Genomic DNA, 17,630 nt, shown 5'->3' with positions numbered 1-17,630 from the left:
GCATTATGGACATCTCTTTTGGCAATATGATGGTTAAGCTTAATGTGTTTAACACGAGCCAACATCCTATCAATGAAGGCGAGTGTTTCATGGTGAATATCTTGGATGAAATTGTTGAAGAAGTCATTCCTTCCATTCCTTCTGAAGATCCTCTTAAGGCATGCCTCTCTCACTTCAACATGGACGCATTTGACATTGAAAGCTCCATATATGAAGTGAATTCTCTAATGGATTCCGTAGCCATCTTAGACTTCCCGCCATGGAAAAACTCAAAAGAACCTCTCCCTTCAATCGCAAGTACTCTTTCTTATCAAGAAGAGGAAGAAGTGGTAAGTACGCCAATGGCCAATCCAATTTATGAGGACATTCCTTATAATATTGAGCATGAAGTCATTGAGGCGACCTTAGTGAAGAAGGAGAAAGTGATCAATGTGGAAGTTGACAAAAATGATGAAGAGATTGAGTTTCTTAACAATCTAACCGAGCCTTTGAAAGACATTACCTTGCCAAGTGTAAGGCCGCTCATTATGGACTTTATTTTCAAAACCGTGGATGAGAGGAAACAAATTGCATCTTTCACCATTTCTTTCCAAATCATTCTTTTGAGAGATGAATTTGTTGTTGTGAGAGCGGATCCATTGGGGAAAATAGATAAACGGATCAATAAGGATGTCTCATATCCAGTTTTTGATTCTTTCGACTAGTGAGTCGCCCCAACGTCTTGCTAGAGACGTTAAACACTAGTTGTTCGTAGAATTTTCAAAAAAAAAAAAAAATGCATTTTATTATTTTTATTTTATTTTCTTTTCCGTTTGTACATTTATGCATTTTTAAATTCAAAAAGAAAAATAAATAAATAACAAAATAAAATAAAAAATGTTGTGATGGGTAGTTTAGGTTAGTATTTGATTTTATTATAATTTTAGTAGTATTATTATTTTTTTTTTTGATTTTATTTTTATATATATTTCATTTTAGTATATATATTTTTCGTTTTGCTTAAATTAAAAAAAAAATTAAAAAAAAAGAGTAAAAAATAGTACTAGTTCATATAGGTTGCTTTGTAATTTTATTTATTATTATTTATTTTATTTTATTTTATCTATATTAGTGTATATAGTATTTTTAGTTTTGCTTAAAAGAAAAAAAAAAAAAAAAAAAAGAAAAGAAAAGAAAAAAGAAGATCGATCCCCAAAATGGGTGGGAAATCGATCCCATTTTTCTGACAGAGACTAGCAAAAAAAAAGGCTCATGAGGATCAATCCCCAACAATGGGGATCAATCTCCCACCAATTTCTCACATTACACAGTGAAGGAGAACTTTTTTATATAAAATTATCGATCCCTTGCTTAGGGCGATCGAACCCCTTAACCTTGCCCTTACCATCTCTCTCTCGCCTCTATTCATTGCCCAACCCTCAAACTTCTTCACCCAAATCCAAATTCCCAAGTTCTTAGATCATCCCTCTCTGTTCGCTTCTCTCTACCGCGGTGCCGAAGGCATCAAATTCCGACGCCATGGCTTCCGATTCTTCTCCGGCGATTGCGGTTTGAGGTTTGCCCTTTGCTTTGCCTCTTTGGGTTTCGGTTGGGTGTGATTGAGGAAGTGGGTGCGCCGATTTAGTAAGTCGCGGTTCGGTTCTTCTTCTTCATATCGCAGCTGGGTCTTTCCGGCGGGTGTGTTAATCGCTGTATTTCTCCGACGAGGTTGGGTCGCCGAGATTACATCGTCGCGGCTGGTTTTTCTTTTCTGACGCGTTTGGCTTGGTTCTCCGGCGTTGCGGCTGCTTCTTCTTCAGCGATTCCAGCGGCTGGTTCTTCCAACAGCGATCGCGGCTGGGTCGTTCTCCGGTGATCAAGGCTGTTTGTCTTTCTTCGCGTCGCATCTGTTCGTTTCCGGCGTCGCGTCCCGGTTGTCTTCTCCAGCGAGCCTGTGATGTTTAAAATAATAATAATAATAAAAAAATTAAATAACAAAAAAAAATAATAATAATAGTAATAATATTAAATATAAATAAATAAACAATAAAAAAATAAAAAAAATACATAACAAAAAAATAATTAATTCTTCTAAAAAATAATAATAATAATAAAAATAAAAATATTGAATTGTTGTTTTAAAAAAAAAAAAAAAAAAATTTGCATTGATGATTTTTTTTTTTTTTTTAAATAAATAAAAAAATAATTTCAGTAACTTTCCGTCTTACTAGAGACGTTAAACCTAGCCCATTTTTCTTATTTTTGTTTATTTATTTTATTTTGTTGGTTATATATACATGTTCTTTTCCTTTGTTTTTTTTATAAAAAAATTTTTTTTTTGAATTGATTTATTTTAGTTTATATTTATTTCTTTTTAGTTTAGTATATATTTTTTCTTTTTAGTTTAGAATATTTTTTTAAAAAAAAACACTGGGAGATCAATCCCATTCTTGAAATAAATAAATAAAAAAAACATATCACAAAAATTTCAAAAATATGTGTCCCCGTTATGCCCTTTTGCTTAGTCATGTTTTCATCTTTTACAAAGGGTTTGATATCATATCTCTTTACATCTTATTCTATATTGTTTTAGAATGTATGCTTTACTTATCCCATTTGATATTTGATGTGAGTTGCTAGTGTGGCTTTTCTAGTAGGTTTTTGCATCCAAGTTTGGGGGAGACCTCTTTCGTCATGGATCATTGCCGGGCGTCATTAACTTTTGCCATCACGGTATACTCTTTCCATTTCTTTCATTATTCTCATTGCACATTGAGGACAATGTGCAGTTTAAGTTTGGGGGTAAGGTAGCCTTGTTACATTCTACTTTAAGTTGAGCTTTAAATGCATGATGAGATTTGAGATGTGTTTGGCAATGATTTCGAACTTTTGAAGCATAGTGCCTTTAAAAAACAAGTTGTTAGAGTCTAATACTTCTTGTATGCTCTAGGATGCCATTTAGGGGTAAATTTTAATTTTTGACATCATGTTTGCTTTTGTGGTACACATCATCTTGTTGGTTGAAAATGCTTTGAGAGTTGATTCTAGAATTCTACATTTACACTTGCGCACACTAGCATTCAATTTGTGGGGTACATGCTTAGTTGATTATTGTTTTGGTTTGTTCCAATTGAGCTAGTATGCTTTGAAAGCTTTCATTCTTGATAAAATGACCTTGCAAAGGAAAGAAAAGAAATAAATTAAAAAAAAAAAAACTGCATTCTTTCAACATGTCAACTGATTAAAAAGGAAGACAAGGGAAGAATGTAAGATGTATGATTAATTTGAGTTCGTAGCCTAGCCATTCCGAGTCATTACGCCCTTAAGAGTGTCTTTACACTTAACGCCCTAAGGCCATCTGGTTTGGGAGTCGTTGGCTCAACGCTTGTTACATGGGGTGATTAGAGAGCTTAAGGAACTTGGACATTGCACATGGTCATACATAAAAATAAAAAATGAAATCAATAAAAAAAAAAAAAAAAAGAAGAATGCTTGATTAAATAACAAGGTTCATTCAATGTCTTGATGTCTGGTACTATATCTGCATGCTAGTTTGAGGGTAAGGCTATGCCATTACTTTGATTTGCTAGGATAGCAACACATTTTGATGCTGGTTCACTCAAAAAGAATGATAGAATTGATTTAATTTGCATGATTAATTGCTGATGTGTGGAGGACCATTTTTGCTTACATGATGTTGAAATGTTGAGAATAGCTTAGAAATGGCAGAATTTGCATACTTGAGGTAGTCTACTTTCAACACTTGTTTAGTATGTGTCGTTGCTTCTCAAGTAAGAAAGAGCTTTTGATGTTTGTGGGTATCATTTCTGGAAACCCTCACGAGACTTCACTCGTCCACTAGGGGTCACCTAGGGGTTTAAAAGGCTTGTTGCATATGCTAAATGCAACCGTGATCTCTACGAAAATGGTGTTATCTTTATTTGCTTAATTAGTTCATAGTTGTATATATGTTTGTTTCATTTCCATGTTGTAGTTCATTGCTAGGGACTAGCAATATCTAAGTTTGGGGGTGTGATAAGTGCTTAAATGTTGCACATTTCAGCACCTAAGCTAGGGTATTTCAGTCTTTGCATCTATCTTAAGTTTATGTTTTAGTCCTAATTTATGTTTATGTGTATTTCAGGGCAATAAAGTTAAAATGAGCTAAGAACGGTCCAATTAAGCCTTTTTGGAGTTAAGCAAATATTTTCAGAAAATGGCACAAAATGGTCAATCTCGGGCCTTTGATGATGTTCCCAAAGATGGAGAAGCAAACCAAATAGCCCGGGGCAAAAATGGAGCTGAATAAGGCTTAAAGGAATTTTCTAACTGTGGGGGATCGATCCCCCAGGGTGGGAGATCAATCCCCCAGGACTTGGCAACATTGCATATTTTTATTTTAATGTTTGGGCTTATTTTGTAACCTAGTGGGCTTTATTAGGTTTATTACTTAAGCCCAGTGAGGCCCATTGTTTTTAGGGTTGGTATTTATTAGTTTAGTGATTTATTATTTGGAGAATGAAGTTTTGATTATTTTTTAATCTGTATCGTGATATTGTTCTCTCTGAAAGAAAACGAAAGAAAGAAAAAAAGCGAGGGTTTCAAGAATATTTTTTACAGAGGCTTTGTCTACAGTTGAAGGAAGAAGAAGAAGGGCCAAAAGATGGAGATAGGACTTGTTGACACCATGATCATCTCCTCCATGAGCTAGTTCTTCACTTAGGGCTTGGATGAGCCCTAAGTTCATGTAACCCTAACCTTTGTATTTCTTTTCTTGGGGAATTATTATGTTGTAATTAAATTGTATGGCCTTGCGATTTCTTAATATATACATGCTTGATTTGATAAATTAGGGTTTGTATTGATAAATTCTTCCATTGAAATCTCCAATTGATTGTATGTCTATGTATGATTAATTAGGGATTTTATTCTTCATTAGATGATTAGAATTTAATTCTTCCATTGATTCTATATGAAAATTGCATGTCTAGGTGTGATTGATTTAGAATTATACTCTACATTAGATACTTCTTTTAGTTGTATTTAGTGATGGCCATAGCATGAGACTTAGTTGATACAATTGTCAATTAATTTGATGGATAAAGGCTTAATCATGATAGATTGTTTTACAAATTAGCTTATTTGTCATTAGTTAATTGTAGTAAAGTAGGCAATCTGTGCTTGATTATTTTAATCCATGCTTCTAATTACAATTAGTATTATCTTCTTGATTGATGTGTGCTCTTATTGGATACATTTGTGAATGTGTATGGTGGGTTATGACGTAGTCTTGAATGGGTTTTACACTTTAGTTTAATTGTCATTAGGTAGACAATTCATTCTTGATGTTGATACTCTATGCTTACAATTGTGATTTGTGATGATAATGTGACCACATCTATAATTACACTAATAAATTCCCCATTAATTGAAAGCATATGGTTAATTGCATGGGCTTAGTGGTGAATCCTAACCCTAACACTCTCTTCCTATCTCTTTAATTCTTAGTTTAATGTCATTTCTATTTTCATGCTTTTAATTGAATTTTAGTTTAATCACTCCACCAAAATATTTTTCTCTCACACTCTTTCTCTCTCTCTCTCTCTTCTCTCTTTTACAATCTAATTAGCATTAAAATCAAGTTTAGTCCCAACACGTGTTCAATCCCTTGGGTTCGATCCCTTCTCACTTCATACTACATAGTATAAGTGTCTAGCGGTTTACAAATGTAAACTATGATGCCCGCTTGATACCATTTCCAAAACCAAAGTGTTGTGCATTATTTTGTGCACACGCTCGGGTCGCATCACATAGATATTATACTTTATCTTGGATTTCATCCTTAAGTTTCAAGTGTCCATTCCTTGAAGACTTAAGAACCTTTTCGTGTCATTGATTTCATTCTTTAAATTTCAAGTGTTGTACTCATTGAAGATTTAAAACTTGTCGTGTTATATGGAATATTCCAACCTTGTTTAATTGTATAGACTTTATGTTTTATCTTGGATTTCATTTCTTAATTGGCAAATATTGTATTCCTTGAAGATTTAAGACTTTTTCGTGTTATATGAAATGTTCCATCCTCGTTTAATTGCATAGACATTATTCTTGCTTCGTGTATATAGATCTCATTTAGCATACTTGAAACTGTGCATTTGTTTTTTTTTTTTTTGTATCTAGATTCCATTTAGTATACTCGTGTCTCGTATACTTGCTTTGTGTGTTTCCGATTCTGTTTGATATACCTGTGTTTTGTATACTTGCCTTACATACTTTCATTTTCGTTTGGTACATTTGTAACCGGTATGCTTGCATGTTGTGTATCTCATTTCAACTGCTTATGTAGCTTAGGATGATCCCTAAGTCTCACTTTGACATAAAGGTTAGGTGGCATGAGCCCTTTTAACATGTTTCACCTTAAGGTGATATAATTGTAAAATGCTAGGTCAATGCATGCTCATTTCCTATAAGTAGCTTTATGTTACTCACCTCAAAGTTACTGGGGTCATTTTTCAGGTACGAAGACTTGGTTCATGATGCTCATCATTCCTTGGATGACTTGTAGTTTTTAAGTTTTCATTTCATGCAAATGTTAGCATGAAATGTCATTTTGTAGCTTTATATGTCAAAACTTGTATCCTTGATTCTATATATGTAATGTGTACTTAAGTACACCTTTTGTAATGTATTTGACATGAATGAGATGAGGCCGGAGGCCAATGACATGTATTTTGTATTCTAGGTAACTTTTGACTTCATGAACTATTATGAAAATATTGAAAAATCATAAGTCATTGTTTCAACATGGTTGCATCGGGAGTGAGAATTCCATTTTTATTCTTCCATAAGGTCTCATTAATCATGTATGAAGTGTGGCCAAGGGCCAAACGGTAATTTGACTCCATTTTATATTTTTGGATTTCAAATTTTCCATTTCAAGTTATTTTTCTCATTTTTGGCCGTCAGGGGGTTGGATTTTGAGTCGGGGCTTCTCGGGAGTCGTGGACCATTCCCGCGCACTTATAATCATTTACTACACTTGCGTGCACATTCGTTTCAACCTAGAAATGCATTTAGGGTCAAATGCATACTTGGTGCAAAGTTGCATTTTTTGAGTTTTTAAGCCTTTTCTGATCTAAGGGCATTTTGGCCATTTCACAGTGTGTTTTTTTTTCATTTTCTCCAGGTAGAAAATTTGACTTCGGGAGGGGTTTCTTCTTCGTATTTTTCCAGAAAAATTCGTTTGATAGCCCATTTTTGCTCTCAAATGTGGACAGTTACTGTAGCAGTTTTTTTTGGCCCTCTTGACCTCTTCTGATGTAAGGGCATTTTGGAGATTTTGCAGTGAGTTTTTTCATTTCCTTCTGCGTGGTCGGGTAGAAAACTCGATTTTAGGAGGGGTTTCTTCTTCGTGTTTTTCCAGAAAAATTTGTTTTGGCATCTGTTTCAAGCCTCAGTTATGGAAAATCTACTTTGGACCCTTGCTGTCAGCATGTGCATGCCATTGGGTGCCACATGGGGCGCGGTGGGCGCACGTATAGGCGCATGGGGCTGCCATGGCCTTCGCGGGCCGCCACGACGTCTCAACTTCAAACCCTCGTTTCTCCTTCGTCCGGACTCCAAATCGAGTGAACTTTTTTTTGAATTTGACTAATTTTTTACTATCTTTCTAATGGTATGCTCGATTGCATCCAGATCTTCCTGAATAATTACCAGTTTACCCTTTTTCCTTAAGTGCTCGTTTTTCTTCGTCATGCCATTTCTCCTTCATCCGGACTCCAAATCATGCGATTCTTGAGTCCATCTTGATTAATTTTTCATTGTCTTTCTAGCGGTGTACTCGGTGGCACCCAAATTCATAGTTTCAGAAATGACTATTTTGCCCTTGGGGCTATTTTTGTCTAGTTTATCTTACTTTCCGTTTTCGCTACTTTCCTTTGAGTTCCGTGACTTCCCATGAAGTCACGGATGTGTTTCGGGAATGATAGACATTTTAGGGATGTCATTTCCATGAAAAAAATGACTATTTTGCCCCTAGGGGCTTAATTATTATTTTTCCGATCTTTTGCTTTTGCGTCAATTCTCATTGAGTTCCATGACCTCATGGAAGATCATCAAAGTGTCTAAAAGGTGCGTTGTGCCTTGGGAGATCATTGTCCTGTTTCTTGCTTCCGTAACTGGATCTGCTATCGGGTCAATCTTCAGTTCATCACAAGACGCACTGGCTTGAAAAACCAGGGTCGTCACATTTAAATTACCATGAAAAATCAAATTGTGGTAATTTAGAATACCAAAAAATGCTGGATTATATCATGTTGTGTGAAACTAAGTTAGAACCAGCCAATTCAAAAAATATCTTGTACTCCATTAAATTTTCTGTGCAAGCTTAGGTACCAATTAACTGTACTTGTTCCACTAGTTATTCGAAATTAGGAAGGAAGGTAAGTGAGCCAATTTTTACAACATTTCATCCAATTACATACATGCCACAAACACTCATGTCAAACAACTTAAGTGCTCTCTCAAAATCCTCCTAATAAATATACCATTTACATCAATCATCTCCTTCTTTAACATTGGCAACCTTATACAACTCCTCTAGAACTTTATTCCTGGGATGATCCAATACTTGCAAAAGGAACTCATAACGTGTTGCCTTAGACTCTACCTGCAATATTAAAAAATGTTACTGCCAAATAATATTACAACGTCTACCTTATGGATTTTACACATACATAGAAATAATAATGATAACATTACTTACACAAAATTTCCGATTAAAGTTAGTGCCATTCCAGAACTACATTGACCTCATTACAAACAGACCACAACTATCCTTGATAGGCAAATAGTATTTAACTGATCTACTCAGTAAGGGAAGGCATAGTATTGGATTTATGATACAATAAATAAAAAATTTATTATGCACTTGTATTGAAATAGATTTTTACATACGCATCATCCTGGAGAGGGATTTTATGGTCCGTCTTTGTTTTGTAAGCTGGCTACTTTTCTTCCTCCAACGCAACCTCAACAAACTCTTTCTGTCATACACATTAACCTGAAGTAACTATGCATTTTTCATAAAACAAACATTAACAAATGGGGTTGATTTCATTAGATAGATGTGTACCACACAATTCCTAAATGCGATGTATTTGTGCGATCGTCCAATTCTGCATAGGTAGTCCACTATTTTCTTAGGCCAGTTGACTACGAGTAGAAACTAATGTTTCTCAATGATTGCAGGGAAGAATAACTATACGGTGATGAATATAAAATTATGGACAACAAAACATATTGGTTAAAAATAGTACGATCCAATCATTCGTACATTACACATCTTCTACTTTACTGTAATGCACAAAAAATTACTCCAAAATCATAAAACTAACCAGCTCAGAATGCTTGAACACCGTCAAATCTTCAAGCTTACACACTTGTTTGTATTGTTCCAAGACTTTTTTATCAGAGGCATGTGCTTCTTTGCAATGTCATATTTAATGACATTGTGTTCTTTCAAAAACTGGACAGCGCAAATATCAAAATAGTGGTGATTCAATTTCCCTTCTTGTTCTTCGTTGAACACCATTTCCCATAAGTTTATAATCTGAATTGACAAATGCAATTGTAATAGGTTCATCATATCATAATCGTAAAAATACATATCAAATATGTGAAATGTGTGGTGTAAATCCACACACCAAGATCGGGATCCAGTTCGGGTGAAACAACTCGTGTATGTCTGTCCGAGAAAGATGCATATCGTACATGGAAACTAAAATTTCACTAACAAATGTAAATCCTCCTTACAAATTAGTATACGTGCACTAATACAATTGTTCTTACTAACTAATTACAGACAGACAACACATTAAACAACAATATATGGACTTAGGAAATTCACAAATGTGGGTTACACTTACCCTTCATCACGACCTCGCGCAGCAGCATAACTTAATAATTTCTTCTGCTTTGGAGTTAATTGAATTTTCTGACTATCCCTAGATACCCATGGAGAGAAGTAATATAGTGCAGGGTTTTTGCTCCTAGTACCTCTTCTGAATTGTTCCATCGCATCCTTCCCTTTACCATGTAAAGTTTGTAAGGATATATCAGGGACTGAACAACTGGGACTTGTATGTGTTGCTCTTAGGTTGTCCTCCAAAGCCATGCCCACAGCGTCATTTAACTTTGTCCTTTCATCCTCATTTAGTAAGTCATTGCTGGTGGGGGTAAAGTGGGCATGATCTATACCGCCAAATTCTGGTTCCTCACCTGTGTGAACAGGGGAGTCAAATGTTTCCCTCTCAACTTTGTTTTCAGAATTCTATGGCACATCTTTGTCCTCAAAAGACACTCCCCCATCTGTTGTACAAACACTTGCTTTTCCTGCAGCCCCTTTTGACTTTTTTCTCCCCAAACTCTCCATTTTCTTAACCTTCCTTTTCAACAATTTTTTGTTTTCTGCTTCTCTTTCCATTTCGTTGCGAATTTATTTAACGCAGCACTGCATACAAAATTGTAATTGATTGTCACTCATCAATTGCATTTTCACAATTTCATTCATACTCATTAACAGTAAAGTAATATATCGTTACCTCAACCTCACTTTCCGAACAACTACCATTGTTTTTTTCACCTCTAAACCACGACGATGACGGAGAATGGGACACATTCGCCTTGAGAGGAATTACATGTTCCATATAAATATTTCGAACCTAATGTACGTAAACAACGAAATGGTATCATATACAACAAAATTTTCATTTCAAATACTTTTTAAATTTAGTGTAATACCTGACCCATTCCAAAACATCTCATTTTCAACTTCCATTTTAAGCATTCACGTACAAGGGCAGTGTCCCAAAGACCAAGACTGGTTTTATCGCTGGTGGTGGGATAACAAAGGTATTGCACTTTACACCTCATCACATATAGAAGCTGAATTAAATTGCAGCGCGTTTAATAAGTCATGATTCATACTAATGACATAAATAATAAAGTATTTTGCAAAATATAAGTAGGTTATGTTATTTACCTGCAGGAAGAGCACGCATCCGATTTACTCGTGCTTTATTTTCCCACCTTCTTCAAATTCACCCAAATGAGCCATTAAAGTTTCAAGCACATATGTACACCAGTTGTAAGACTTAATTTCATTCACATTATGAACAGCCTTTAATTCTTTTACATGTGCACTGTAATGTCCATTAGGTGTTAAAAAAGCGGCACATGCAAAAATCACAAAGGCTCTTTTGAAATCTTCGCCAGACTCAGATTGTTCTACCTTTTCCATCAGAGCATTTACATTCAACCCACTTCGATATCCATCTTCACTTATCCAATTGGCTTTAATAAGTTGACATGTAGGCACATCCGTGATTCCAGCAAGTAAACCAAGGATGTTGTGGACATCAATTGCATTAATTGGGAGATATTGATTATCTTCAAGTTTGATGCGCCATTTCTGTATCTCCAAATGCCCAATGATGTAATCAAAGAATGTGGTAAAGAAATGCTGACATTGTAGGTTCAGCAAATTGCCGAAACCTATATCTGCCACATCTTTCCTCTTTTCTTCTCCAAGTTTAGATATTGTGTTAATGAATTTGGAGATCGAGCATTTGTTCCACCTAGGTTTAACCTTGTATTCAACCTACAACATCCCAATGAATATAATGTCACATTAACAATTTCATGTAACTACCAGTAAGAAAGTATCAATTGCATTCTTTTCTACTTCATATTATGTTTTCAAAACAATAACAAATTCAATTAAAAATTTAATCAAACTCCCCAACTTACCTTCGTCTTATTTTTGTTCACTGCTAAGCCTCCACGGTTTTTGAACTCCAAATCACGCAATCTTTTATCCTTATAATATGGACCCTTCTCCTCCATGCTCATACCATTCCATGCATCCTTACATTTCACTTCCAATATTTTTTTATCAGCACCCTTCATTGGCCATGCACTTGTTGATAATTCTTCATGAAAGCAGCCCTCATACACACGATATCATATCCAATATCACCAACTCAATATCAGCATTTCAATTCAATACATATGCTTCACAACTTATTTCACAACTTACTTATACACTTATCAATTGAAAGATAAACATGTTGAACCAAAAATTTCCTAAACTTTCACAATTACCAAAGTACCACATTAGTAAAACATCAATTTCATTTCAAATGCATGCAAAAATTATGTTTTTGCATTATAAATAATTCCAAATTCTAAACAATCAATTTTCATGTCAACGTAAATATCAGACAAATGAAAAATATATTTGCTCAACAGGGAACCATAATTCATACAAATGTTATCGTGAACATGAATACTAATATAAATGTATACTTACTTAAACAAAACTTAAACTCCTCCTCCACGATACAGACTATTCACTAATGCACTACTACTTAGCTGGGGATCATAATCCTCTTCGTCCACCTCAACATTAGGGGTACAAGTACGAGTACGAGTAGATGATTTGGGGGGGGGGGGGGGGGTGTACGACCCGCAGAAGAAGATAGATTACGCATGCTTTGCATCATATATTGGAGAGTAGGAGAAAGAGGCAGATGAACAATATTGTCCGCGATTTTTTTCCGTATAGGTATTTTTTTCGTATAAGACCTTTCTTTCAAGCTATCGACTTCTTCCGACCCATTTCTAAACCAACCTTTATAGTGTAACAAAACACACTCGATTATGCACAAACAACCTTTCCACCAATTGTCAGTCAACAAAATTTTAACTACAAATAGATAAAACAAACACACAATTAACTGCAAAAAAAATGCAACAGGAAAATCATACCACCCAACAACAGATACAACACACCAATTACCATTACAAATTGTATAAAACATTACATTGCCTTACACGAATAAAATTTTTATAATTTTCAATTCAGTTTCCCACAATTTAATAGTAACAAATAACCAATTAAAACTAATGAAGCAAATTTTTAATTGGATTCAATTGCCTTATATAAAACATTGCATTGCCTTACATGTATAAAATTTTCATAATTTTCAATTCATTTTCCCACAATTTAATAGTAACAAATAACCAATCAAAACTAATGAAACAGGATTTAATTGGATTCAATTGCCTTGTATAAAATATTGCATTGCGTTACACGAATAAAATTTTCATAATTTTCAATTAATTCTCCCTCAATTCAATAGTAGCAAATAACCAATCAAAACTAATGAAACGGAATTTAATTGGTTTCAATTGCCTTATACTGTACTATTTATGACGCATAACTTTTTCAAAATTTCACAAATAACCAAACAAAAACTAATAAAATAGAATTTAATATGGTATATTCAATCAAATTAAACCTCTGAGTTTGGAAAGGCATAGACAGATTTTAATAGGATTCAATCAAATTATAGTATACTATTTATCACGAATCACTTTCTGATTATTTCACAAATAATCAAACAAAACTAAAAACACAGAATTTAATATAGTATATTCAAAGAAATTAAAACCTCTGCGTTTGGAAAGGGATGGACAGAACCTTTGGAAAGAAAACCTAAGTCCAACAGTTATAACAACCGCGACCTTCTTCCAACTCCACTTCCAAAAACCTAAGTCCGACAACTATAACAATAACAACCTCTTCTCGCGACCTTCTTCCAACTCCACTTCCGAAAACCTAAGTCCGACAACTGTAACAACCTCTTCTCGCGATCTTCTTCTTAGTCCTTCACGATCTTCTTCCAAGTCCTTCTCCTTCTTCCAATATTCAACTTCCCTTCCATTCCGACCTATTCTGACCTAGAAAATGAAGGATATTTTGGGGGATTTTTGAATATGAAGGATATTTCAGAAAATTCCCCCAAATACAAGTGTATATACACTATATAATATATATACACACTAACATATACATTACAAATACACTGTGTAACAATTGAGGTAACTTTTTCATACGGAATTTTTTTAAAATGACGTGGCTATATCTAGGCCACACATCCAAACCGGCAGGAACATGAACAGGAGAGGATTTCGCTCCTTATTTTAATAGTTAGACTATGGACTATGTATAAAGGAACCTCTTCCATGTTTTTTTAAAGGACATTGTGAATGTCTTAATTTCTTACTTAAATTATTATCATCTCATTTTTATTATTTTTTCTAAGTTTAAAAGTAATGACACAAAGACAGTTTATTTTTAAATTAAAAAAAAAGAAAATCAATAATTAACTCATTTGCTCGTTACTTTGAACTCTTTGATAGTTTGCAAATTTTTAATATGTGCAATTACCCACAAATCATTCATATTACGTTTACTTATGCTATATTTGGCGATACCGTATCGACACTTAAAATTTAAGACTGGAGAAAATTTAGTACAAATTTTGAACTAAACTTTCTCCAATCCCAATTTTTTTTTTTCCCCCCTAAATGATGGAGTACTCTAATCCCAAATTCAAAACACATATTCGATACTTTCAAATATAAATTTTTGTACTTTGTGATAATTGAACTCAGGACTTCAAAATTTACGATTTATCTAAAAAAAAAAAATTATTAGGAGGTTTTTTTTTTAATGTACCTAAAGGGGGATTTGATTGCCACCGTATAAAATTGTCTAATTTGTGTTTTTTATAAAATATCAATTTTTGCATGTGATAAAATAAGGGGCTAGGAGAAATAAAAAATAAAATAAAATAAATAATGCCTTTATAAAAAATTAGACAAAAAATGTATATCTAATTGGGAATTGTAGTTGTGGCAATTAGTGGCGTTTTGGCTACAAAAGACACAAGTAGAGGCATCAGTGGGATTTGCTTCTCCGTAGCCTAGGCTCTCAATTAGAAGGGAATGACAAACTTGAGAGTATGGAAAAAATACTCTCTTTCAGTTACAATCATTTACCTTGCTATCTAAAAATTTGTTTCTTATACTTGGGTATATTCCCTGAGAATTATAAGATTGAGTGCATGAGACTGATTCGATTGTGGACTGTAGAAGGTTTTGTGAAATTGAGAGAAGGAATAACAGTGGAAGAAGTTGCTGAAGGCTACCTTGATAAGCTTCGTAATAGAAGCTTGGTAACAGTGGCAGAGGTCTACTGTTATGGGGTTGGGAACCTGACAAGCCCCCTGACAGCCATGGGATGCTGTCAGCGTGCACTTGGGGTACCCAGTGGCATTTTCGTAAATATGGTGAAAAAGTGAAGCTTGGAATTTAGGCTCGGGATCTTTATGGGAGGTACCTTGAGTCCATAGAAGATGGTTGGCGTAGACGGCACTTGATTTGGATGTCGTGCACTTTGAGACATTTATATGTGGGTAAAGATTAGTGGGCTTGGCACGGGCTAAGTTCACAAGGTTGGCTCAGATGTTGCTTAAAGCATAGACCACAAAAGTCATAGACGTGTGGCATAGTCAAGTCAGGGACATGGGCACAAGGCAGTGAGCGTAGGCAAGGCTCAGCATGCAAGGTTGGCTCAAGGAACTCAGACATGGCTTATGGTTACAGAAGATGGCTAAGTGGACTCAGGTGGTTGGGGGAAGTTACACTTCCCACTAAGTGGGCTTAGTTAGTTGGGGGAAGTTACACTTCCCACTAAATGGGCTCAATTGGTTGTGGAAAGTTACACTTCCCATTAAGTGGGCTCAGTTAGTTGGGGGAAGTTACTAGCACTTCCCACTCATGTGGGGAGTGGGGGTGTGCTGAATAACTTCCCATCCATGTGGCATAGATTTGAGAAGACAACACACAGGCGGTTGGAGGTGGTTTCTTTCACTATGCTGAGTGCAACTTCCTGTGGACACGTAGCATGAGCAGAGCATGCCAACAAGCTAGTAGTTGGGCTTGTCAACTACATATGTAGTGTTGGCACACTTAGTGAGTGCCAACATGACCCTAGGTGGATGGGGGTGTCATCCACCACTTTAGTGGGCAGTTGTGGGTGGATGGGGGTGTCATCCACCACTTTAGTGGGCAGTTGTGGGCGGTTTTGAGAGTTTGCCTATATATTGCTAATGTGGGTTCTGTTGTGAGAGCAGATGGAGAGTGAGACACAGAGTTGTGTTGTGAGAGACTCTTGTATGCCTCTGCAGGTTGAGGCCTTTCCTTATACTGTTTTATGAATAATAGTAAAAGGTTGGAAGCCTTGTGCTTCTGTAAATTTGTGGGTGTTATTGTCTTTACATTCTTACAACTATACTTGTGTGTGAGAGTGTTTTACTTGCTGTGTGTTTTAGGCAACAAGTGTGAGTTGGTTGAGCTAAGTTAGAAATTTAGAAAAAAGTTGTTCACATTTCTGGCTTAGTGCCATCACAGGACACTAAATTCGTGTTCAGAATTTATGTGATACCCTTCGATTCTAGAGCCACGGGTGATCAAGTCCGAGCACAGATCCGAAGGATATCAAACAATTAATATTTAATCGAACACAGAATACAAAATGAATTTAAAAAATAATAATAAGCTGAAGGAATACTAAAATTAAAAATCCTCAACTATAAATATTTAAACTCTAATAATCCAAACTTCATAAGTTTACAACTCGGGAATCCATCTCCAGTGGACCCCTAATAAAAATCCAAACCGAACGAAAATAAATAACTGAAGATATAAGCCCAAATCAAATATCTGGAAAGAAGTCCTACATCGTCGGTAGAATGAAAGATCATCTCTGCTCAGCTCGAACAAGCTCTAAAACCTCAAACATCCAATACCTGAAAAAAAATAAGTGGGTCAGGCCCACTAGCAAGTTCTATACTACTACTACCCAAGTAGAGACCCGATACGCATGTACATCCTAACCAATCCAACAATAACTAAATAGTCCGTAGATACATATATATATAATCACACTACAGGACTCTCACTGGACTACAGGCCCGTCTCAACCTGACTAGTAGGCACCATGCAAAATGCACCTGAGGTGGGCATGACTACCTAGACCTAGCAGGGTACACATCCAACCATCATAGCCAGCTATGCATCCCAATGCATATATGCTCCCTAGCCAACGACTCTGAGACTCAGGCTCATATCGTGGCACCATAAAAATATATTTAAAATCCGTTCCAAACTAAAAGTGTCACTCAACTATTTAGTGATCTGACACAAAATACAGGTAGGACTTAACTTTTGTAGTTAATCCATCCCTTAATCCAGAGTAGGTAGGACTTAGCGTTTTTGAGCTAATCCCCTTAGTATGTCACCGTCCCATACCGGTGCATACAAACCATCCGTCCAATGTTGATAATACAAATAATGAGATAAAATCAATATCAACCAATCCATAACAAGTATAACACCATCCATCCAACTGTTAATAATACAGATGATATTATAAATATCAATATCCACACATCTATGACAAGTATAACAAGAATATATAAATTGCAAGCTTGTCATATATGAACAACACATGATTCTCTAACAGTTTAAGAACGCAGATAATAAGTGTAATCCATTCTTTGATCCCCTATCAACATACTAATATCAATATCAAAATTAACATGCTCGTTTAAACTACTCCATATCATCCGGTTAGTTGATTATACATAATGACTTGTAAACATCAACTAATTTCCTATTAAGCATAACCGACATTATATTAATTGTGATGCTTAATCCTATAACACTGTCATATGATTTAA

At 35.2% G+C, this 17,630-nt stretch overlaps 1 protein-coding gene across 1 annotated transcript; it reads right to left on the bottom strand.

Annotated features, from left to right (window-relative positions):
• Positions 1-11,044: 11,044 nt before the first annotated feature.
• Positions 11,045-11,946, bottom strand: LOC132305153 (uncharacterized). The gene is made up of 2 exons (XM_059802833.1): positions 11,788-11,946; positions 11,045-11,638 (listed from the first exon to the last, which is right to left on the bottom strand). The coding sequence occupies exons 1-2, from the start codon at positions 11,944-11,946 to the stop codon at positions 11,045-11,047; spliced, it is 753 nt and encodes a 250-aa protein (XP_059658816.1).
• Positions 11,947-17,630: the final 5,684 nt, after the last annotated feature.

The sequence above is a fragment of the Cornus florida genome, unplaced genomic scaffold, assembly GCF_030987335.1.
Source record: "Cornus florida cultivar Cherokee Brave unplaced genomic scaffold, ASM3098733v1 CherokeeBrave_3.0.0_Hap2_Chr04, whole genome shotgun sequence".
In the NCBI taxonomy this organism is placed as follows: domain Eukaryota; kingdom Viridiplantae; phylum Streptophyta; class Magnoliopsida; order Cornales; family Cornaceae; genus Cornus; species Cornus florida.
The sequence above is the reverse complement of the archived record's forward strand: the minus strand, read 5'-3'. Positions and strand labels throughout refer to the sequence as shown.